General features: G+C 48.3%; 1 protein-coding gene across 3 annotated transcripts in view; it reads right to left on the bottom strand.

The window, feature by feature from the left end:
- Window positions 1-49: 49 nt before the first annotated feature.
- LOC135830036 (alpha-L-rhamnosidase-like) overlaps window positions 50-25,045 on the bottom strand; it is a 60,124-nt gene continuing 35,128 nt past the window's right edge. For all 3 annotated transcript variants that reach the window (XM_065342422.1, XM_065342421.1, XM_065342420.1), the window contains exons 24-40: window positions 24,838-24,937; window positions 21,300-21,387; window positions 17,924-17,984; window positions 16,980-17,061; window positions 15,377-15,485; window positions 14,958-15,018; window positions 12,971-13,087; window positions 12,022-12,114; window positions 11,216-11,305; window positions 9,978-10,036; window positions 9,175-9,262; window positions 5,030-5,074; window positions 4,538-4,572; window positions 4,248-4,326; window positions 2,295-2,382; window positions 1,618-1,772; window positions 50-706 (exon numbers count right to left, since the gene is read on the bottom strand). In XM_065342422.1, coding sequence (XP_065198494.1) covers window positions 614-706; window positions 1,618-1,772; window positions 2,295-2,382; window positions 4,248-4,326; window positions 4,538-4,572; window positions 5,030-5,074; window positions 9,175-9,262; window positions 9,978-10,036; window positions 11,216-11,305; window positions 12,022-12,114; window positions 12,971-13,087; window positions 14,958-15,018; window positions 15,377-15,485; window positions 16,980-17,061; window positions 17,924-17,984; window positions 21,300-21,387; window positions 24,838-24,937 — 1,443 coding nt within the window. In that variant the 3' untranslated portion in view covers window positions 50-613. The remainder of the gene's footprint in view (window positions 707-1,617; window positions 1,773-2,294; window positions 2,383-4,247; window positions 4,327-4,537; window positions 4,573-5,029; window positions 5,075-9,174; window positions 9,263-9,977; window positions 10,037-11,215; window positions 11,306-12,021; window positions 12,115-12,970; window positions 13,088-14,957; window positions 15,019-15,376; window positions 15,486-16,979; window positions 17,062-17,923; window positions 17,985-21,299; window positions 21,388-24,837; window positions 24,938-25,045) is intronic.

Below are 25,045 nucleotides of genomic sequence, written 5' to 3'. Positions count from 1 at the left end.
CACACGGTGTAGACGGACACAGGCAACTACCAAGGTCCTCTTAGTGCGCTGGTATTGGAGACAGCGCTAGTCATGGAGACCTGCACTTAGTTCTATTTGAGAATATACGGTATCTTCTCCACAGCACACGGGTATAAGACGACCGGTCGACCATACGCTTGCACAGTCACCCAGCAATCCAACGCCGAGATCTTTAGCAACAGGGAGAGCATAACTTGAAGTACTCGAGGGCCTCGAGTGGTGGTACTGACCAGCAGTCCACAACACCAACATATTCAAAAAATGATTCTACAATAGTTGTCTAAAATAAATCGAAGAAAGTAGAAGCAGGGAGAAGATGAGTTCTTGATCGTAACACACTAGTAACTAAAGCTAAAGAAGCTGTGCACACTGCCACACACACATTCTTGTGTGACAGGGTGCCGACAGAGAGACAAGAGAGAGTGTCTGGGCCTGGCTTTGAAGCAAGACCGGAATCTAAAGGCGAGGAATTTAAATCTCCAAATGGATGGATACAACGTGGTAGTGGTCGAGTGACAACTCCACAAAATTAACCTGCCATTATAGGTATTATGGCAACAGCATTAGTTACCATCTATGGTGAGCATTGGTCCTAGGCATGGCGCTTGCTGCACTGCGCTTCAACGTGGAGTTGACGCCTTGACCCAGTCCTGGTGCAGCCACTTCCAAACATGGAGGATGAAGCCTGTAGTGCATAGTAGCGGCACAGAGCAGACACATGAAATCCGAGAGATCTCTAATGCCTTGACCATTGAGGATTGCGGCATTTCTACGGATACCTATATCAACTGGCCGACTCATGAGAGGTCCATTGTGTAGTATGAACTCTTTTACGCACTTTACTTGTATGCATGCACGTGCCGTTGCGACACGTGTTCACGCCCGCCATGTGGTCTTTACACTCCGAGCATGCGGGCCCCTCAGGTACGCATGCGAGGAACTGATCATGTTGTTCTGGTTTTCGGGAGTTAGGAGTTTGTTGGCACGAAATGAAGTAGAAGCCTTTTCGGTGTGTGTAGTTCTGTTGTTGTCGGACCTGGATGGTTGCTGTGCGATACACCCAAAACACATTGAATATAATAATACATATAAAATAAATTACTCAGATGGTGAGCCAAGGAAAATATTAAATTGAAACAAGGAAAACGGCGGGGCACAAGTTATGCGTTAGAGTCCACCAACTAAACCAGGTTGTGAACAGTCAGACGTGCACAAGGTAGCACCATACTGACAAGGAGTACTGAGACATTCCACGGCAATAAGTGAGCTTGAGCACTGCTCGATAGCGCTAACCAACGGCCTTCCAACTTGGAAGGTTCATGGATATTAGTGATAATTCCAAAGAGGGGAAGGTAAGCGCCATCAAGCCGAAGACAAGCTACATTCCAAGGCATGCAAGGTGGAATGCTGGCTTGGTATGATAACGGGACAGTAAGACCATTGGGCCAACCCATCCGCGAGTTGCACACTCTTGTTTATCTACTCTTGGCATCACGCTACAGGTGTGAAAAGGCAACGAAAATGCATCAACTACATTTACATGTACATGTACTCAGTATACATTATGTGAGCCGGCCTGTGCATGGCATATCTTACCTGCAAGCGGCAGTGTTGTTTCATATAGCACTGGGTCTTGACTGTGCGGTGGGCAGTCTTCACGTTGCACTCGTCATCATGACCAGCATGACCAAACGTGGCACGTAGTATCTGTGTAATGCGATGGCCAGCCGGGCACTCCAAGAGGACATCATCTGCCGTACAGATAGACACACAAAGTAGAGCGGCACACGATCAAATTGCGAGTCAAGCATAAACCTCCTGCTCGTCGAAAGCAGAAATCACAACCACCTCACATCTTGGTCGGGTTTCAAGCCTTTGAAACAACTTCCATTTCTAAGTTTGGGTATTTCAGGGGGTGTTGGCAGTTGGGCGGTTCAATAGCCCATCGAGTCGTCTTACCAAAATTCCTGTCCGTGACCTCGTACGTGTCCCAACGTCTTGCCTGCCTCACTACTGCCATCTAGAGCACACCGTGCACACTGGTGTGTACTGAGCAGCCTGTGGTGCTTTCCTGCAAGTTTGCCGAGCGCAAGGTTCGACAGACTTCTCGTATGCCGCTCTGGATGGCAGTCACGAGTCAGTCAAAGCGTCAAGTCAAACGGTAGGAAATACGTGAGCGCGTCTATGCAGGGAAAAACACACGCTTTCTCCACTATTGCCGAAGTAGCTGCATTTACTTGTTTTAAGCAGAAATCGGTCAAGTCGTTTCTTACCATTTTCAATAGCAGTGTGTGTCATTGCCGGATGTGACGGGGCCACTCCAGTCAAAACAAACCTGTACTTCCCTGAAAGCACTTGAACCTGCATATAGACGGCATCAAACACAAAGATCAATAGGGTTAAACCGTTGTTCAACTAGAAAATACGGTAAAGGATATAATGTCACACATGCACGGAATGAATAAAGTTGAAGACACCACTGCAGCTGTACTTATGGTTGATAAATATGGTGGTAAAGACATACCTGGCAATATGGCGGTAAACACACGCCTACCCACACACGCTCTCTAAGCTGCAAAGTTCTGGCACAGAGCTCTCCTTCTCACCACCACCACCACCACCACCACCATCAGTTCGCGCCTGGCGCCTCGTCGATGCATGGTTGGCGGTATCCGACATAGCAGGCTGGTACATAGAAGATGACACAGCAACGACATAGCTCGATTGCGACGTACGTTTCGTCCCCGCTGGACTCATCAGGTAATCTTCTTCTCGGATGTCTTCATACGGAGCTTGACTCGGGAGAATGAAGTTGAAGACACCACTGCAGCTGTACTTATGCGCCAGGCGCGAACTGATGGTGGTGGTGGTGAGAAGGAGAGCTCTGTGCCAGAACTTTGCAGCTTAGAGAGCGTGTGTGGGCAGGCGTGTGTTAACCGCCATATTGCCAGGCGTGTCTTTACCACCACATTTATCAACCATAAGTACAGCTGCAGTGGTGTCTTCAACTTTATTCTCCCGAGTCAAGCTCCGTATGAAGACATCCGAGAAGAAGATTGCCTGATGAGTCCAGCGGGGACGAAACGTGCGTCGCAATCGAGCTATGTCGATGCTGTGTCATCTTCTATGTGCCATGCGCTACTTGATGTACCAGCCTGCTATGTCGGACACCGCCAACCATGCATCGACGAGGCGCCAGGCGCGAACTGATGGTGGTGGTGGTGGTGAGAAGGAGAGCTCTGTGCCAGAACTTTGCAGCTTAGGAGCGTGTGCGGACAGGCGTGTGTTTACCGCCATATTGCCAGGTGTGTCTTTACCACCATATTTATCAACCATAAGTACAGCTGCAGTGGTGTCTTCAACTTTATTCTCCCGAGTCAAGCTCCGTATGAAGACATCCGAGAAGAAGATTGCCTGATGAGTCCAGCGGGGACGAAACGTGCGTCGCAATCGAGCTATGTCGATGCTGTGTCATCTTCTATGTGCCATGCGCTACTTGATGTACCAGCCTGCTATGTCGGACACCGCCAACCATGCATCGACGAGGCGCCAGGCGCGAACTGATGGTGGTGGTGGTGGTGAGAAGGAGAGCTCTGTGCCAGAACTTTGCAGCTTAGGAGCGTGTGCGGACAGGCGTGTGTTTACCGCCATATTGCCAGGTGTGTCTTTACCACCATATTTATCAACCATGCACGGAATGAATGAAACAAATTGTGCAAGTGTGAAGAAATCCATCCACTCGGTGTGTATTGCGAGAACACATTTCTAGAGGTAGGGCACCTTAAATACCTGACAGAGTACTGTCGTCCGATGATCGACTGTCAAACCATGACGCTCCGAGTTACAACAAAATTAAGAAGTCATTACTTCTATTTGCCGGGTTTCCTCTTTTGTATTGTAAGTGGAGACCTGCCATGCAGACTAAGAAGTCACAGATCTTTAGAGAGACGGGCTGCATCCCAGAGCCCACTAGTACGGTGACTCCACATCTTACATGTACAATGAGCCAGGTGAAATTCACCCCCAGCCCCCAGCCCAGAGCACAAAGCTATCTACCGTGACAAAGAAAGGGAAGAAGTCCAGTCAAATTGTGTTTGTCACGACACAATCTGATTGGACGCCTTCTCTTCCAATGTTTAGCCACGTGTTGTACGGGTGGTTCTAGATGTACTGTACTGAGGTAATGGTTTAGAAGTGACATCATCAATACACGGCGTACTACTTACGGCGAGGGCATCATTCTCCATGTCCCACTGCATATCACGAATTCCCGGCAGATCGCTGGAGGACATCCTGTCATTCTCCCTGCGAGGTGTTTACACAAGCACACCACACCATCAATAAACACTGAGTTAGTGGTCAACGTAGAAAGCCTACGTTATGGTATGCCACTGGAGTTACCGCAGCACCAAGCTGCAACTCGCAGAAACGGACACATTCCAGCAAATGCGTGTCAGCACACCGACACAGGAGGCTTGAAACCCCAGCTGTACACGGCTCGCTGCACATGACTTACCAGAGCAGGTTACCAGACTCGTACAGGACAGTGCCCTGCAACACAAGCATAAGAGCAGCACAGAGAACAACACATGTCCTTCTGAGAAGATGTGTGACAAGCCGGCAAACAGCATGGCAATGACTTTGATGTATCTCTGATCCCAGTGCCACTGGTATTCTATAAATTTTGACGCAAGGGGCCGTTGCGAAATTCTGCAGAAGCCCGCGAAATGAACAAAAATCATGGTGAAGGTGGTTGAGGGGGGGGGTCTGGCCGTAAATTGCAAATCAGGCTTCATGAATGTGTATGCAAGCAAGGTGTGAAGCCTGGGTTGGGAAAGCATTCTTTTGGGGGGGGATCCTACCCGAAACTAATTTTGTTTGTTTGTGGGCTTTTGCACACTTTTGTGATGGTCCAAGTCTGTAATGCTACTAGTACTACATAACACGATCATTTCCTTCTATGAGCGAGGAGCCAGCTGACGTGGGTATGGAGAGAGCATTGCCATACCTCTGTGCCATACGCGGGCATCGACAACAAGCCTTCACTGCCGGCCTGAGCAAAACAAATGAATACATACATGCACACACACACACACATGCACACACACACATGCACACACACACACACACACACACATGCACACACACATGCACACACACATGCACACACACATGCACACACACACACACACACATGCACACACACACATGCACACACACATGCACACACACACACACATGTACACACACACACATGCACACACACACACACGAATGCATGCAAAAACATAAACTCATATGAATACATACTGAAGTACATCATGTACCCAGTACATACACACAATTACTTACATGGCTAGTTCTCATCACCTGCCCCTACAGTACCATCAAGAGTATATAACTCCCCAAGAGTATATAACTCCCCAAGAGTGTGCAACTCCTGATACCCTTTCTATTGGGTACTCCGACGGCGAAAACTCACATCATGTGGTGCAGTGTCGCAGTTGTACGTTTCCGGCCCGTTTTTAGCGAGCAGCGGAGTACTAAAAGAATGCACTCTCTGACAGAAACTCACTGCGCGTATGCTAATCCCCAGCATGACCACGGCAAATATTCGGATTGCGCGCACGCTATCCTACGTTTGTACGTAGTACAAAGGTATCTGAGACAAGTGATGTGAGTTTTCGCCGTCGGAGACCCCATATGCAGAGTTGCACGCTCTTGGGGGGTTATATACTCTTGGTACCATCTCTCTATTGTCCATTCTCCTGCCGGGATACAGAATGTGGACTGATTGAAATCCGATGGAATGGCCGCCGGGACCGGCGACCTTACTGTCTTAGCGTGTAGATGTAGGATGTGTTCGCTTTGGTCGGTGCCAGCTCGTGTCGAATTGTTTGTCATCTAGACTTCTGGCTTCTGGAATAATCACGGAGGACCTGAAAGACCTCAAAATGGTGAGTAGAGAGACTGCCCGAAGGTCGTTGACAAACTTATCGTCTCGAATTGTTTGTCATCTAGACGTCTGGCTTCTGGAATAATCACGGAGGACCTGAAAGACCTCAGAATGGTAAGTAGAGAGGCTGCCCGAAGTTTGTAGACGAACTTAGACACATTTCTAAACAACGACCAAAACAAAGGAGGACGTGCTGTATTGGAGGACTGATGCAGATGGAGTCAAGCGTCATTCACGAAATGAAAACGTTGAAACTGTTAGGCCCACAATATATATTAATTCATGTAATGCATTAGTTCATGCATATTCATTTGGCCTGGGTAGCTACTTGCAAGTCCATGTTTGCCATAGCTACCCAGGCCCTTTATATTGCGTTGTCTCTCGCTCACTCGCCCCGATTCATTGATGCTCGATAAAACCTTGAATCTCGCTACGTTGTTGGACCTGTTGGACCTAACAAAACTACAACAGCAGCTACAACTGCAGGAGATTAGTCAAGAACAGCAGCTGATGAAGCTGCAACTGCAGGAGATGAAGCAAGTGATAGTCCAAAGAATTTTAACGTCATAGTCAAGAACAGCAGCTGATGAAGCTGCAACTGCAGGAGATGAAGCAAGTGATAGTCCAAAGAATTTCAACGTCATAGTCAAGAACAGCAGCTGATGAAGCTGCAACTGCAGGAGATGAAGCAAGTGATATTCCAAGAATTTCAACGTCATAATCAACAGCAGCTGATGAAGCTGCAACTGCAGGAGATGAAGCAAGTGATAGTCCAAGAATTTCAACATCATAGTCAAGAACAGCAGCTGATAAAGCAACAACTGCAAGTGATAGTCCAAGAATTGCAACGTCAACGCTAGTCATGGTAATTTATACAATACTGCTTATATCGAGATACAAATCAGCACACGAAGAGAGACGAAGCTAGTTGAAAATCCAACTATCACCTCTTCAACCATCATGCAGCGTGTCGGCTCCAAGAAGGTGCAGACAACAACCAGCGCTTGCCGCAGTACTCGGCTACTACGACGCCAAGTTGCACGGACACCGAACAGGAGCCCATCGGATCAGGTAGCGCAGACTAACCCTATCCCGAGTACTAGTAAGTGTGAACCCAACCAGCGTGATTCACACAACCCATCAGCTGTGAAAAATGATTCTGCAATAACTACACATCTGATCATGTCCCCTTCTTGCCTGAATGTTCTCCCAACATTTTGCTCTTTATTATTTGCTCTCCTCGAGGGTACAGCGCGCGTGTTCTGTTCGTTTTTTGATTTGCTCTTCTATGAGGATAACTAGAGGCCCCCACAGAGCCAGTGGATTCTGTTCTTTTTGTTATTCCTATGATTTGTGCTCTCACATTTTAGAATTTTTGCGTGATCGTGAGGTGGTGTGTTGAGTGAAGTATTAGTTAAGCTTTTCAGGTTATCAGTTCCCACCCGTGTGACAGCGATTGTGGCTGGTGTTCTGGGTGGGCGGACAAAGTTTTTTAAATAAATAATCTGCAAAGCAGGCAGAGGTATTTTATTTCTAGGTGTGACTGGTGTGGTATGATTGAGTGATTTGTGTGATCTTTTCCTCTTTTTACTCTATTTGATTATTAGATTCTACTCTTGGGAGGGAGTTATGTTGTAGTACGTTATTTTGTGTACGTCGTGTGTACCGCGCGTTGGTGCATGCGCGTGTTGCTGTGGTGTGAAAAGCAGTCTTCGTCTTGAGTTCGTCATGTCTAGTTGTGTTTCCGTAGTTCTCTTGCAATAAACAGTCTCTTCCTAAATGTAGTTATCGTCGTCCCTTTGTATAACAGTGTGGAGATGGCACGGGACTGGGAGCACTGAGGTGGAGAAAAGGCCGTTGCAACATAATAACACTTTAGTTCACGGCCACACTGCAAAATGGAACGGCTGCAAGGCCAGCGCCCAGTGGCCGCTTGACTTTTCAACGGATTTTAGCGTCCACAACAGTGGCTTGCACTGTGCTGCTATAAACTTTCCTTATTGTCCGCAAACTCCAACGCAGCCGCTTACCGCATTTTCCAGAGTATAAGCTGCACATTGAACACTCAAATTTCACCCAAAAAGGTGGTTGTGGCTAAGGGCTGTGTTTACATGAGAAATTTCAACCCGGGTCGAGTTCAGCCCGGGTTGAAAGTCTGTACGATAGACAAAAGAGGTGAGCGTTTACATGAAGACAGTTGACCCGGGTCAAATACTGATATGCCGCCAAAACTCCACTTCTAGAGTCCTGTATGGTCACGTGAATCCGTTCGCGCGAAATTTGCATGTGCAGTGCTGTTCAAACCTGGCGCGAGATACGCACAGAAGTACGTTTGTACGATTTTCTTGATCCGGGTTGATTTCAACCCTCAACCTGGGGCGAAATTTCAACCCGGGTCAAGCGCAATGCGTCATGTAAACGCGCCATTTATTTTGTGTACATGGCGGGTTGAAATCTGACCCGGGTTGAAACGCCTCATGTAAACACAGCCTTATATACTCCGATGATCAAATTCACGGTGATAATTAGGATTGATGTCTGTATTTCGAGGCAAAAGAATGGGGCTCCGGCTTATACTCCGGAGAATACGGTACGCATGTATGAAACCTCACTCCTACACTCCAATAACGGTCTCGTCATTGCGAATCAAATGTACGTTTCACCAGGGGAGGGAGGCGGGGGGAGGGGGGGGGGGGGGGAGGGGTGAACATTTCTTAGGGCGCGTTCGAATTGTCACTCTTTGACTTTTCAAGGAGTTTCGTTTTTCTGAAGAGGTGGCCTTATTGGCCTCTTCAGAAAAACGAAGCTCCTCGAAACTCCTCGAAACTCATCCGATGGGAAGGTTGATTAGTTTCGAAGAGTTTGGAATAGCTACGTCACGTAGTACGTGGAGATGGTCGATCTGATCGGAAGTCATCATCGCCATGACAATTCCACTGAACAACTCTAAAGTGATAGAAATCGTTCTAATGAGACACTTCAGCTAATCTCTTTATAAAATTTGTTTGAACAGTTAATGAAGACAATTCGAACGCGCCCTAATTGTCCACAAAAACTCAAACGCAGCCACTTATATATGAACGAAACCTCACTCACTCACACCAATAACGGTCTCGTTCCTTCGAATCAAATCAGATTATGCTACATCATGGCGTTTGAGATGGTACACAACTGAGCGACAATGCTACATCACTCACCGGTACTGTGATATCAGTAGTCACCGTGTGTGGCTTGCTGCATGTCACCTGTATGTACAGACGCTTGACGCCTCCGCAGGGATTTCCCCTGGGCGCAGCACATGAAGGGCAAGAGAAACAGGACAATGACAAGAAGTGGAGAGACAGATATACAAGAAGAAAAGAGGACCAAAGAGCTACAAGTTACGTTATAATGTCCACTAACACCACCAGTTACTAAACAATCAGCTCATGCGATAACATTGCACGACACTGACCAACGGTACTGACGTTCTACACCTAACTGGCAATTTGTTCCTCTTTTCGTCTTATAAATTAATCCTTGGCTCTCCTGCCGAGTCTAACAGGTATACATGGATTGATAACGGATATGCAAATGGATAGGTAGATACAGTCATAGATAGTTGATAGATAGACAGATACATATACAGGCAGGCAGACTATAAATTAATAGCAGCCATACTGAAATGATCTGCTTGTGGTGTGACGTCATCGTTATGATAGTGATGACGTAATGATGACGTAATGCGTATCCATGAGTGTACATCAGTATCAGTATCAGTACATACACTACGTATCTACTGTCGTGGACATTGCGATCTGATAAGATAACCGGGGCCAGCACCCTCTTAATACTGCTTTTAGCGAGTACACGCACTGTAGGTCACGTACACACGGTAAAAATGGACCAGCAGTGCTCACGGTGGCTGCAAGGCCAGCGCCCCGTGGCCGCTTGATATTCTCAACGGATTTCAATGTCCTCTACAGTACGGCATCCATGACTAACATTGCCCCACACTTACCAATAATCAGCGCCTATAGGCAACATGCACACACTCTTTCCAATGCACTGCTGTTCAGCCTGCAGCCAGCAGAAGACAAGAAGAAGGAAAGCAATGAAGAAACGTGCTACGTGTCACAACGTGCAGCAACAAGTAGGGGATGCAACACCTACCCCCCCCCCCCCCCCACACACCCCCTCTCTCTTCCCCCCACTACCTACCCCCCTGACCTCATTAGCTTAATATCAAAAAGTATTCTTTCTAGACCAAAGAGTGGTATATTTGATAACATTTAATAACGATAGAAATTTTTACGATACTTCTCCAGACGTTTCGTTGTTCTGAACAACATCGTCAGTGGATAAAGAATGGAGGGCTTTGGGTGGTGGCACGGGTTAATAGGGAGTGATGGTGGTGAGATGAGGTGAGGTGAGAAGGTGAAGGTGGGAAATACATGTATCTAAGTTAATGGTGAAGGTTAGGTGCGGGTCGATACAGGTGGGAAGGGGTACACCCTTCGGTGTATCGACCCACCTGTATCGATTCCCACCTGTATCGACCCGCACCTAACCTTCACCATTAACTTAGATACATGTATTTCCCACCTTCACCTTCTCACCTCACCTCATCTCACCACCATCACTCCCTATTAACCCGTGCCACCACCCAAAGCCCTCCATTCTTTATCCACTGACGATGTTGTTCAGAACAACGAAACGTCTGGAGAAGTATCGTAAAAATTTCTATCGTTATTAAATGTTATCAAATATACCACTCTTTGGTCTAGAAAGAATACTTTTTGATATTACAATGAGAGTGAATAATCAACGGCTTGTCCACCAACTCTTTTCTCATTAGCTTAGTCTAACCCCCCCCCCCCCCTCTCTCTTCCCCCCACTACCTACTCCCTTGACCTCATTAGCTTAGTCTAACCCCCCCCCCCCCCACCCCTCTCTCTTTCCCCACTACCTACCCTCCTGACCTCATTAGCTTAGTCTAACCCCCCCCCCCCCCCTCTCTCTTCCCCCCATTACCTACCCTCCTGATCTCATTAGCTAGTCTAACCCCCCCCCCCCTCTCCTCCCCCACTACCTACCCTCCTGACCTCATTAGCTTAGTCTAATCCCCCACCCCTCTCTCTTCCCCCCACTGCCTACCCTTCTGACCTCATTAGCTTAGTCTAACCCCCCCCCCCCCACCCCTCTCTCTTCCCCCCACTAGCTACCCTCTCTAAGTCTTGACTTCATCAGTTGACTTACCAATTTTAAAGAGTTGTTGCTGTGACAGGTCTCGTCTTGTTCAAAATGGCCGCATCGACCGCTTGGCTTTCCAAATGAAGCAAAGTCAACCTGATTGGACACAGGCAGAACATGTAGATGATGATGATGCAGTGTTTGCTTCAGCAAGAATAGTACAGTGTCCGTGGCAACAAGAACACTATTACGTCATGGCACGGGAACGGGAAGAAGTGCTGTGAGGAATTAAAGAGAGAGTGTGTTTGCGTGTACATGTGTGAGAGAAAGAGAGAGATCAAGGGAGAAGGAGGGAAATGGAAGGGAGAGGGCTCGGAAAGAGAGGAAGGGAGAGGGAGGGAGAGGAAGGGGTTGGAGGGAGAGGGAGGGAAAGGGAGGGAGAAGGAGTGGAGGGAGAGAGGGAGAAATAGGGAGAAAGAGGAAAGTTGTCAATAGCATGTGTATGTACTGGATTGTTCGGATCATCTTCGACCAGCCTCAGTTGACAATACTAAGCCGCACTTAGTTTTGTACATGCAGTACATTCCACAGTACACAGTACAGCACTGTCGGGTGCTGAAGAACGGAGCGCCTAAGAACGGAGCGCCTAAGAACGGAGCGCCTAAGAAGGACAGCCAGGGCTAGAATTCACCACACACCGCATACCAATGTATACATTGGACACGGTGACTCGACTGTACATGTACATAGCCTGTAAGACATGAACATTAGAACAATCTAGGCTGGGAGGCTGACCCCCCCCCCCCCCCAGTTCTCTGGCGACCGACAGTGCTCACTCAGTATTACATTACCTGTATGGAGAAGTGACTTACAGAGGTGATGACACCACCATGTTCTCCACACGTGACATGCATGGGATCAGATTGTGGCAGTTTATTGTTGATTGGCGATGGACCCTCTGCTGACTAGAGGACACACAGTAGACAAACACACACACACACACAACCAACAACACAGGTACACAAACACGCTGATCGTTGACCACTCGTAGACAATGGTTGTAAATATGACGCCAGGCAAACGACGCGTGCTGCAGTTGCACCACTCAAGAACATGCAAGGCTAAAGATTTGGTCACCACTGTTTTTGCTCCGCTTCAATCAACACATTCAGCAGACGTGCCAATCTTCTTGTTGAAGGTGGCCGATACGGTGACAACCATGTGCCGGTAACAGTGTGCCGGGCTCTGCCAGTCTGACACAGGTGAAGAGGACACGATGACATACTGTGAACCCTGTCTAAGACGACCGCTGAAGGGACCTTCAAAACGTGGTCTCCGTCACCGGGTGGTCTCCTTATCCAGGGTCGTCTTTTGACTGGAAATAGCATCCGTTGGTACTGGTTTCCGAGTGGTCTTCTAGGACAGGAGGTCACCTTATCCGAGTGGTCGCCATGACAGGTTAGACTCTACTGACCAATTGTAATGCAGGGGCGTCGGAAGGTAATTTAGTGTGGTACGGTCAGCTATCTGAAGAACAATTTGCGCGTGAGGGAGGGGTGGCGGAGACGAACATTTTGGTAATTTAGAGCCCAAATCAGTGCATTTTATTGATTCACGGGGTACTTGCGGCAAATAGTGGTATGGTCAATACCGTAGTGACCGTAGCGTGTCCGACGCCCCTGTAAAGTACACTGCAGTGACCACTATCGGCGGACTAATGACTTGACTCTCGCGATCGGATTTCCTTCAGCACCACTGTACATGCACACTGCAGTTGCCAACGAACCCCCAACACCCCACTCAAGACCATCTGCTGCTCACCTTAGCGCAGTGCGTTCCTCCGTGCCTCTGCCAGTTGAACTCCACGCGCCGCGGCTCGTCGTGACTGACCTGCGCCCAGCTCAAGCCAGTCAGCTTGGCCGGCTCAAAGCGGAGTTTCTGGTTAAGCGGAGCACAGTTAGCAACACAATGAGCATTGAATCGATTATTGTCTAGGTAAGAATCTTGCATGCATAGACAGGTCAGCTGTAATGTGATGGCGCAGTGTTTTCCCTACCAGTACAATGCATTTGGTCACGTCACTGGATGCACGTTCCGGGCATACGGACACACGTTTGACCACCCTTACACATCCATGGTCTGATCCTAAACGTTACTACATAGTCGGCTTGAAAGAAATCAGACAGGCCTGTAAGCAATGCATGAACTGCCCAGGAAATACTTAATAAGCGACAATCAGTGTCCCTCTCCTCCCATCCCCTCCCCTTCCCCACAGGAGCTGCAGAAGCGGTCAGGTTAGTCAGGCCACGGCCAGACCAACCGCTTGCGGCCTCCAATCCATGTGCTACGAAACCACAAGTTCTCAAGAGTGAACGGCCTTCTCGCTTGTGACATTGTGTTCGTTTCAATGCAGTTGTATCTCATCTCCGCCGTACCGCTGATGTTTACGGCGTGGTATACGCTACACACGCTATGTGCGATTTGCTGTGTGCGCTGTAGTTGTATGTTGTATGTGTATGCTTTTCTGATATACGCTGTCATTTTCACGCTATAACTAGCTGGTGATCTTAGTGTTAGTTATTAGTCGATCAAGTGAAACATACTGTTAAATAGTAAATAGTCGTCCTCGTGCCGTGTGGTCGTTCGTTCCTGACAATTTAGAGAATCATAGAGTTCACAACACCATGTCTACTACCGAGGAGGTACTGTGTGCTCGCCATAATCTTACACGACTGTAGGAAGGACTACGGTGTGGACAAACCAAGCAATGACTGCTTCCACCGGTCCTGCCCCTCCCCCCCCCCCCCCCTCCCCGGTCTCTAATCTCCGGGCCATGCAAACCTTGCTTCAGTGTACCATGGTATGGAACAAGTAACATTAGTTCACCCGCAGACAATAGTTGCATTTGTTAAATGCTATACAAAACAAAACTGTCCACAGATTTAAATACAGTAGGTATCGGTTATAGCGTGGGTGTTTGAAAAACGACATTTGATTCTTATTGCCGATATTTCTTACACACGATAAATCACGTGTGACATATCATATGCACGTGTGACATAATACATGTTTGGCATGTGGACACGTACAATCATGTAGGTCTACATAATCATGATACACACGGATCAGACTCGCGGTCGTGCTAGGCGACTGCGGAGCAGCAGATAGGAGAGAAGTCGGAAGAAAGAGTCCGACTGGACAGAAAAAGTGATTCTCCAATGCTCAGTTGGACATAACTCTCTTTTTGTGTTGAATATTATTGTATTGAGCATGCACAGAGCACAGATGTTATTACTACAGGCGATACATTTTGCACTAATCTGGCATATTTGCTACACAAAATCCATTCTTAGGGCCGATATATTCTACTATGCGATAATACTGCTTGTAAGAATAAATATACACATAAAATAGGTGTTATGATTATGAAAAAATGAGTGTTCATTCTTGTAGGCAGTATATTCTTGTATACGACCACACTATAACCGATACGCACTGTACTATACATGTATGTGTTTTCCGACTTGCTCTCGCCCTCTGCAGTGTGGGTGGTGTTCTAATTTTTATTTTTTTTAAATATATTTTTTACTTTGTTCACATACCCAACTCGTAAAAAATATTGAAAGACAATGGTACGGAGACTAGGCCTATAGGAGAAACGTGACAACTAATGAGTAGGCGCTGCACCGAGACGTAGCAGTGATGGTGGGGCATTGATGGCTCTGCCGACCTGAGGTCTCGCCATCACGGCCAAAAGGACGCACCAAAAAACAAACAAAAGATAGAGCTGTACGGGTCTAATCCTTACCTTCATTCCTGGCTCAGTGATGTGAAATCCCACCGCGTGAGTCCTCATCCATCCGCTCACGCTGCACAGCCACCGGAATGGTTGTGAAGACATTTATGCACACACATGCACACACGCACGCACGCACACGCGCGCCCGTGCACACACACACACACACACACCCACACACACACACCCACACATGCACAGGCACAGGCAGACACACGCAAGCATGCATGCACCCACATACGCACAAACACATATACTTGTACAGCTACAAAATCATTCACAGTCACCACCTCAGCCAGATTTTCAACATTGCCTCTTTCAAATTTGATCAGATAATACCGATCGATCGAGAGAGAAAGAAAGAGAGAGAGAGAGAAATAGAGAGTGAGAAGAGGGGAAGGAGACTTCATTCACGCACGCATCTCTGTTACCTTGAAAACATATGGTGGTTCCTCGAGTTCATCCCAGGACCTTCCTTCCACGCATCCCATAGCTCCCAGATGGCGGTAGCAGGTTCTATGTCATTGAACACCATCCAGCCTAAGCAGTGATGATAACAGTCACAGCAAACAGAGATAGTAGAAGCAAGATAAAAAAGATGGTGAGATTGGAATAGGATCCAAAGCAGCAGCACCGGGCACTGAGCAGTCCTAGATCTGTGAATACTGGGCCGTGAAACGTTGCAGGGCACCAACTTGACCCGCGCTATTGGATTACATCGAGCAGCACTGTAGTAGATTACGACTGCAGAAATAAAGAGGAGTAATGACCCTTGAGGAGAGCGACATGACTGTGCATCTCTGTTCAGGATCCAGGCATGCCTATTGTAGCTGACAAGGCTTCAAAACCGTTCCTTCCACAAGCAGCCAGATTAGATTGCATGGAAACAAAGGTTTAGAGTTGGATTCTTGCCCACAAAGCACTCAGACACCAACAATACGTATGATTTACAACCCGAGTACAAGCGAGTACAAGGGCAATACCGGCTGATACATGACCGAACGGCGTCAGCAGTGAGGTCATGTATCAAGCCGGTATTGCCCGTGTACGAGCGCGTACGAGGTGCTGTAAATCATTTATTGCATGCTTGACACCCACGGTCTATATAGAGTTCAGATCAGCATTGAAAGTCCTTTTCTTGCACCTCTTCGACCTGGATCCTGCTGTGGACTTGGAGTTGGAGTTCGTTGAGAAAATTCTGAAATGTACGTCGTTTGAGGCTTTGAAAGTTTGGGAACTGATTTTTGATTTCTTCACCATTACTTTTCTTGTGGTGCAATGCCGGACACGTCCAAGACTGGGAACAATTATTTACAATGTAGGTTTCATTTTACCTTCCGTTTCTTTTCAAGGTGCCTGCGCTTGCAATGCTCCCTGAGCTCTTCGAACAGTTGGTCGACGAAGGCCGACTCACATCATCAATGCCGGTCCTAACTTCGGAGAGAAGAGACAAGTCCGTGCAGGTAGGCAGTAGCTTTTTGGTGTATTGACTGTTGAATCCGATTATTCTGTACATGCTCGTCGCCAGTAGAGTCCTCCGTTTTCTCGAGCCTGTTGCTTCTTTTGGTGACCGGTGTGTCTGATGGCAATTTTGTCCATCTACCATCGATCGCACCAAAATGACAACCTGCTCCGGAGAAGTGAAGGACTCAACTGACGAACGGGCATGCGCAGAGTGATCGGATTCAGCGGGCAATACACTGAAAGTTATTGCCCGCCTGAGCGGGCAATACCGAGAAATACAGACCGCTTGCGGAGGGCGCTGATTGGCCGTAGTACGGACAACCCTCACGTGACATGCAATAAAAATGTATACGTGACCGGGTGCGTGTGCCCGTATGTGAACACACACACACACACACACACACACACACACACACAACACACACACACACATTCACAACACACGCACACACACACACACACAACACACACACAGCACACACACACACACACAACACACACACACACACACACACACACACACACACACACAAAGTGTTGCCCGCAACACCGTGAATCATATTGGCGTACCCCAGCTTGGGTAGTCGGTTTGCTCCACGATTTGCAATGCCAGGTCACCTTCATTCATCTTAGACAGCACTGGAAGAGTGAACTACAATACATAGTGCATAGCAGAAACACAGGAACATAGGAAATACAGGAATACAGGAATACAGGAATACAGGAATACAGGAATGCATGAATACAGGAATACATGAACATAGGAAAGCTTGTGAAACATTGGCAGGTACAGTGGGACCAGACAAGATGTAAGGGACCGCTGGACAACAGTGCACTCACTTCATAGGGTGCAAGTCAGCTTACGTCGGATGTTCACGTGTGCAAATTCGCACCTGCAGCTGACTTGTACTGTGCAACCTCCCCTCCAGGGAGTACATGTTACTGAGGTGTCCATTAAAACAGGTTGGACTGCGCTTGTGAACTCGCGGCAAGAACTTAACAGCGGCGTCGGAAGCAGTTTAACATTGGTGCGGCCAAAGTGTGAGAGGGGGTGGGGGGGGGGGGGTCCTCCCCCGGGAAAATTTTGAAAATTGGGCCTAAAAGCCATACTAGAATAATAAAAAGAATTGCATGCTAATGTTACACCGCATTGTCGATGTAAAACATGGTACATAGTACCTGTACAAGAGTCGACAAGCCACCAACAAGGTTGAAATGTAAAAAAAATAAAAAATAAATCGAAAATTATTGGTGCGGCTTTGGCCGCACCTGCCGCACCGGTTCCGACGCCCCTGTTTAATCAGAATTATGTCTGCCTGTGCAGAGCGTTGATGGGGGGGGGGGGGGGGGGGGGTGAAGTGAACCCGTCATTCCGCAACTATTTTGTCTCTATGCATTGCCCATCCTCCCAAAGCGAGCAGAACCCGTCTTAGTTCAAACTCTTTCATCGACGTCATTGCACCGGAATAGCATCAGACGATACCCAGCAGCAAGAATATTACAATCAAGCGTACCTTGCTACCAATGATTCCGGTTGTGAGATGTTCCTTGGCTGCGTGGATGGCCTTGACGAAGCTGGTCAGAAGTATTCAACAGCATAGTAATGAATATGTCAGTGGGATGCGGAGCGTTCTCCTAGGTATAGCTATGCTTGTGGCACATGCCTTGGAGTGTAACAGTCACACCGATGCTTGTCGCATGTACAGTGTTTTCCACCGATTAAAGCCAAGCGAGTAAGAATTGCCACAACTTCTACGCCCACTGTGAAGTGAATCGAGTCATCGCCAATGCACCTGACATGGGACCAAACACTAAAGCAACCCTCTAAACATCATAATAAAGGTGGCTTTACAAGTACTGTAGGACCAGTAATGTTAACGAGCATTTAATTCTAACGATTTAACGAATTTTAAAAATTCGTTTCAAAATCCGTTAACACTCGTACTGTACTCGAGCGCCAGCTGAACAATGCAACGCAGGACTGCCAAGGAGGTCAGCTTGCGTGCACGCAATGCTGCTGCACGTGCAAGTGAAGTCCGCGGAGGTTTCCCCTGTGTTCGGAGGCCAAGACTCGACTGTCATCGTGTCGAGGCCATTGGAGCGAGTTAGCCGACCTTCACTTCCGCCTTCAGCCTTCACTTCGTCTTCGCAGGTAGTACAGAGAGAAGTGTATCAAGAAAATTCTGGACGAAATACGCTGTCTTTCGGAGGAGCAAGCGTGCAGCCAGTTGTTATAACATGTCTTTTAGGCTTTGTTAAGTGTGAGGTACTATACCCAGTTTCCGTACCATTCTGCCCATTTCTGGTCAGTGGAAATAGGATCAGAGGTGAAGCGTACAGCACTAGTATTATTGATAATAAATCACTGCACCGATCGGAACGCCGGAGTACTGCAGCCAACACCTGGCTGCAGAGGTCGGTCGCTTTTCACGTCAGGTCCGCCGGTGCGGTGATTTTGCGGAAACCCAACCACATGCAGCGTACACAGCCGCAGTGAGGGGGCTTGTCCCTAAGTGGCGATACATTATGCGTGCTTTGCTCTGCTCCGGCGATACCATGGCACCTCTCGACGGTGCAGTGAATGATCACCTTCTGCCTCCGCTGTTGGGGCAACCCATTGCCTCCGGGAGCGCCTTGCGCAGATTGCTATCAGCACCTTCGAAGTGTGGCAGCATAGCCATTCCGATGTTGGCGGACACCGCCGCAATAATGTACAAGGGTACAGTTCAGGCGATTCGGCCCGTACGGAGGCTATACAGGTTCCTGGACGTGCCTGAGGCTGGTCGTGCGGGCTCGGCCGCTGATGGCAGGGCTGATGGCGGTGTTTCGTCTGGCATACGGGAGACGGCAGAGGCGCTCCGGGAAGCGGGAGGCTAATGGCGAGCTGCTGCAGTCAAGCGGCATCGGGCTGACAAAGCATCTTTGGCCAGTCTGCATGATCAGCTATCCACAACACAGCAGCTCTTGACCGACGTTGCCGGCTCTGCCGGTGTGTCTTCGTGGCTTACAGTGGAGCCTCGTCTGGCACACGGCATTGTTTTAAATGCCAGTGACTTCCGTGACGCACTTGTTATACGGTATGGCCTGCAGCTCCCTGGAATACCGTCCACTTGTGTCTGTGGTCATGCCTTCACGATTGACCATTTGTTAACCTGCCCCGCAAGGGTCACCAAGAATCATGAGCACTCCGGCTGCGCCATCCCATTCGAATCGTGGCGAACACAAGAGGGGTGAAAGAGCCTCTCTCGACTTCAGTGACCTTGGCACCGTACAGGGCCCTGGGTTCGTATAGGCGTCCTGCTGCCGTGTCCAGAAGCCCCGGGCACGAATATCTCAGCCAGCAGCCTGTCAACACTGCCTTGTACGTTGGGCAATAACCTGCTTTCGCGGCTGCCGGTCCTTGTACCAATGTCGCGTCCGCTCGTCATTTTTGGTGCTGTGTCGACAGGCTGCCGGCTGAGACCCAGTAACAGCGTCCCTGCGTCAATCTGGACAATCTAACAATGGCTCAAAGACCTTTTAAACAATCTATTCGTTTCCTTGAAGTTTCACATACCAGTACATGTAGTCTTCTCGGATTGCTTTCTCTCTTCAATTACTTGTGTGCTCCTATCGGAATAGTTTTTCTGCCCGTAAAAGTGATTTGTTTGATAGTAAAATCACTGGTTTCAAACTGACTACAGTCACCGTCCGCTGCTGTGGGGCGTGGACAGCGAGGGCAGTGCCGTTGGGTCGGCTCTCCGTGGCGATGATACTCATTATATGCTTGGACCGAGGCAATTGTGAACGTAACCCAGAGAATGTGTAGCCAACGAGTGGCAGTAATCATGACGAATGTATGCAGTATCCCCTGCTGCAAGAACAACGGGAAGGGCGAGGCAAAGGTCGCCGCTGCCAATGGCGTTGTGTTCCATTGAGTTCCCAAGAGTCCCGCTCCTCGCGAGGCTTGGCTCCACGCTCTGAACGAAATTGTACCGAGCCGGAATTTTACGGGTGATCACGTAGTGTTTAACAGAGTGGCATCCGGACTTGCATGTAGTGTTCCAGGCGTCATGAATGCAGAGGTATGATGCACAGACTACTAGTAACAGTTATGCAGCCATGCACATACATGTGCCTTCGGGCCTACGTGGAAGAAGCCCTTGCCACTCGATGCAGCAGTCACTAGCATGGCAGAGTTGCTACTTGCTCAGTTGCACAATTTTGGGGCTAGGGTTACTCCTCCACCCCTCCTCCCACCCCCTCTAGCTCCTCCCCCCCCCAGCTCCTCCCCCCAGCCACCCCTACCTCCAAACACTCCTACCCCCCACCACCACTCCTACCCCCCCCCCCCCCTTCACCACCACTCCTACCCCCCACCACTCTTACCCCCACCACCACTCCTACCCCCCCCCCTTCACCACCACTCCTACCCCCCCCCCCCACCACTCCTTCCCACCACCACTCTTACCCCCCCTTCACCACCACTCCTACCCCCCACCACCACCCCTACCCCCACCACCACTCCTACCCCCCCCCCCCCCCCTACCACCCCTATCCCTCCCCCCAGCCAGATTATTAGGTGTAGCCCGCTGCAGACCTATTTCAACACAAGTCACTACATGAAGAGCTGAGATGCAAAACCTGATAAGCGTCAAATTTGAGAAAATCTGATTTTCAGCTAAGTGTGATCAAAAGTTGTAGGGGCACGCACCACTAGGCAAAATTTCTTATCCAAAATCTGACTAGAACCATTTCAAAACTGGAGGGCAAATTTGGACTTAGATACAAACCGCACATAAAATACGTCCTATTTTAGCCATTATCCGAAACGGTGATTAAATGGATTTAGCGGATTTTGCATGTCAGCTCTTCACATGTACTTGATATAATCTAGTCGTTGCAACGTACTTAGCTGCTTGTGGTGATGAGGTGAACTGTTTGTCCAACGCCATTCCCAGAGCGTACGATACCTGCATGTCATTCAGATAGTGACCACCTGTATACAGAACACCACAGAACACCACATAACACCACACAACACCACACAACACCACACAACACCACACAACACCAAATAACACCAAATAACACCAAATATCACCATACCACACCACGCCACACCGCACCACACCGCACCACACCACGCCAAACACAACACCACACCACACCACACCACACCACACCACGCCAAACACAACACCACCAAACACAACACCACCAAACACAACACCACCAAACACAACACCACCAAACACAACACCACATAACACCATACCACACCACGCCACACCACACCACACCATACCACACAACACTATACAACACCACACCGACGTGTGTTTACTGCCAAGGAGGCCATGTTCATAACCTCCATATCATACACAAAGTGCGAAAGCCTTGGGTATGGCTGCCGTTCCTGTTTCTCAACACAATTGCATAGGCGGTGGAAGCGCAGATGTGCAAACTTTACTTTAGTTTTGGTCTTTGACCACTTGCTGGTGAGCTGATCTACTCACCTCCTACCGCTTTAAAAGGAGCTGCATCTGCGACTTGATCCTTGAAGGGCGGTGGTGTTCCTACGGATATGGAAAACTCGGCCTCTAGCCGAGTCTGACGCGGACCGTGAATTTTTATTTTTACATTAGGCCATCATTTTTTATTTCTATGTTTCGCGTCAGGTCAACTTCCAGAATCGTATGCGAGAGGTGGAAAGAAATAAAAAGTTGCAAAATAATAAAAAAAGGATCATCAGAGGTGTATAGCACTGTACATACTACATAGTCTATTGACTATTGTCAATAGCTTTTGCATGGTGTACATTCGAAAGAAAAATCGTACATCGAAGCACAAAATCTGGGTTATCAGCAAGAGGAAATATCACTTTGGACAGAGGAGGCAACCGTTGGTGCCCATGCTTCGCTGGATTATTGTACTCAGCCTTCAGCAGCGGTGCAAAGAGCTCCGAAACGACGCATCCTCTCAGCTTGAGGCGATCGATGCGGTCTGGTGTAAGCTCAAAGAATTCTGCTCGCAGATGCAGAACAAACGATCTACCAACCCTGCCCCTGGCCTCGAGGCCAATTCTGAATCCCAGCTTCGCCGTATGCAACCAGTCCACACTGATGACTCGCACGATCGTACACTCACTGTGCATGTTCGATTATTTTATTTTTTTCCGGAAAAAATCAAAACGTATGCGTGCGGACGACGCGAAACATAGATATAAAAAATGATGGCCTTACAAAACGAGAGAGCTTGGAAGCTCAGGGCCCTACGCTATGCTTTTAATGTAAAAAGGCCAGAAAATCCGATTATAAGGAGATAAAAAGGAAAAGAAGGAGCAAACCGAAAGCGGATGAAGTGAGAGAAAAATAACAATCCGCAATACTTTTGCCTAGCTCATATTCATACTGATTGAAACGTTTTTGCAATACAACGATGTAGCCAATCAACGGAAAAAACATTTCCATCAATTCTAGTAACATGTACAATGAGGTAGGCAAAAAATGTCCTGATGTCTGTCCTGACGTTTCCTGTGACCGGCGCTGACTCTGCCGATCACAGGCGTTCTGGCCTCGACGGAATCTCTCTTCCAACTTTTCCTGTGACCGGCGCTGAATCGCCCGTTCACGCTTATTTTGGAGTTGACAAGATGTCTGTCCTGACGTTTCCTGTGACTGGCGCTGACTCTGCCGATCACGGGCGTTCTGGACTCGACGGGATCTCTCTTCCGACGTTTCCTGTGACCGGCGGTGAATCGCCCGTTCACGCTTATTTTGGAGTCGATTCTGCGTCTGTCCTGACGTTTCCTGGGACCGGCGCTGACTCTGCCGATCACGGGTGTTCTGGAGTCGACAGGATCTCTCTTCCGACATTTCCTGTGACCGGCGCTGAATCGCCCGTTGACGCTTATTTTGGAGACGACGGGATCTCTCTTCCAAAGGATCTCTCTTCCAAAGTATGTTTTTGCTGACGCATCCTATCACCTATTCCGCAACTAGCGTCCATTCTAATTTTATTTCCTCCTCGTCTCCCTATTAACTAGGGGTGAAAGTTGGCATTGAGATCCCGAGTTCGAGTACTCTGATTTTCTCCGAGCGAATATTCGAGTATTCGAGTATTCTTCATCTCCTAAAAATTGCACACCGAGGGCCTTAAAATCACATGATACACCCCTGATTGAACCGAATGGCAGTCATTTTTCTCTGGTATATTGGTTGCTGGGTCATTTGGGCTCTCTCTACTCTTGAACAAATGTTCACCACACAGTCTGCACATCAATATCTGCCGATTGCTGCTCTGAAACTGCAGATTTCTGTGGTAAATGCATGTACCACGTATGAACGAGTACTCTGATTTATTCCGAGTACGATTATTTCTGAAAAAACCGAGCGAGTACTCGAGTATTCGGTATAATTGTTTCACCCCTACTATTAACCCTTTGAGGCCCATAGTACGGATATATCCGTACCAGTGTACAGTGCATACTTTTCAAAGCGCAACCTGGCGTAACTCGGCCGTCCCTTGACCAAATCGGACAATCGAAAGGGCTATCGACATTAGAATTGTCTCAGCTATCGGTTTGAAAAAACCCGAAAGCGATCCGAGTTCGGAGAGCGGAGATACGAGACTCGAACTAAATTCGCTCAGCAGAGTCAACTCGAGCGCGTGCATTTTGAACTCGTTTTTAGGGGTTTCCCCTGACTCGCGGCCCACGCAGCTACAGATAGTTTACGTCATCGCAAAGGCATGTTTCTCATCTCTCCAGAAAAAAATTTGAGCGATCTGCGATGTAATTTGTTGAAATGGCAGAGAATTTGAGTTGGGCGCTCTCAATGCTGGCTTTGGAGCGCCGTATCGCGCTGCGGCGCTGGTTCTGTGGATCGAGTGATGTATTGCTGGCTATCGCTGTGTTCCTCTGGCCAAGAGCTTTCCAGAAAGCCCAAGATCACCAAAATCGGCCAAAGGACACCAAAGTTACGACCAGATAAGTACCCGGGCTCGCGTATGCAGTGCATTTCTTGAAATAATTGTGGGCCCTAAAGGGTTAATTTTCTTTGCAAATCTCCCTCTACATCAGGGAGTCGTAAACATAATACGACGAATATTGTGGCCAGCTGTTTGTGGCCAGCTGTTATGTACAATCCTGTAGAACCTTTGTAGTCACAGATACGGGACAGATACGGTAGCTCTAGGCGTGACACAAACACACACAAACAAACACCAAATCACAGATACGGGACAGATACGGGACAGATACGGTAGCTCCAGGGGTGACACAAACACACAAACACACAAACACACAAACACCAAATTAAAGCTGTGTGGACCCTGGCTAGCGCCAGACGTTACTGAAGTAACGTCTTCTGCATAGCTACGGGAATAAAACACAGTCTAGTAAGTTAGTTAGTAAGACAGATGGAGACACACACACTCCTTTACTCACCTGTGGAGAGGAATGCCTTCTCGAATCTCTGAACATACTCATTGGACGTGTTGGTGAGGAATGCTACAGCCGTTGCATTGGCCTTCGCAATCTCAGCGATCTAAAAGACATGCAAGGACCAGCAACACGGGCACAAATGCGTTCACAAGTCACCATAATCTGTGTAGCTGTGTTTTGTACGATATGTTTCTGCACTTTTCAGTGCAAC

Source organism: Sycon ciliatum, chromosome 13, assembly GCF_964019385.1.
Source record: "Sycon ciliatum chromosome 13, ocSycCili1.1, whole genome shotgun sequence".
Classification (NCBI taxonomy): domain Eukaryota; kingdom Metazoa; phylum Porifera; class Calcarea; order Leucosolenida; family Sycettidae; genus Sycon; species Sycon ciliatum.
This window is presented reverse-complemented; position numbering and strand designations above follow the sequence as displayed.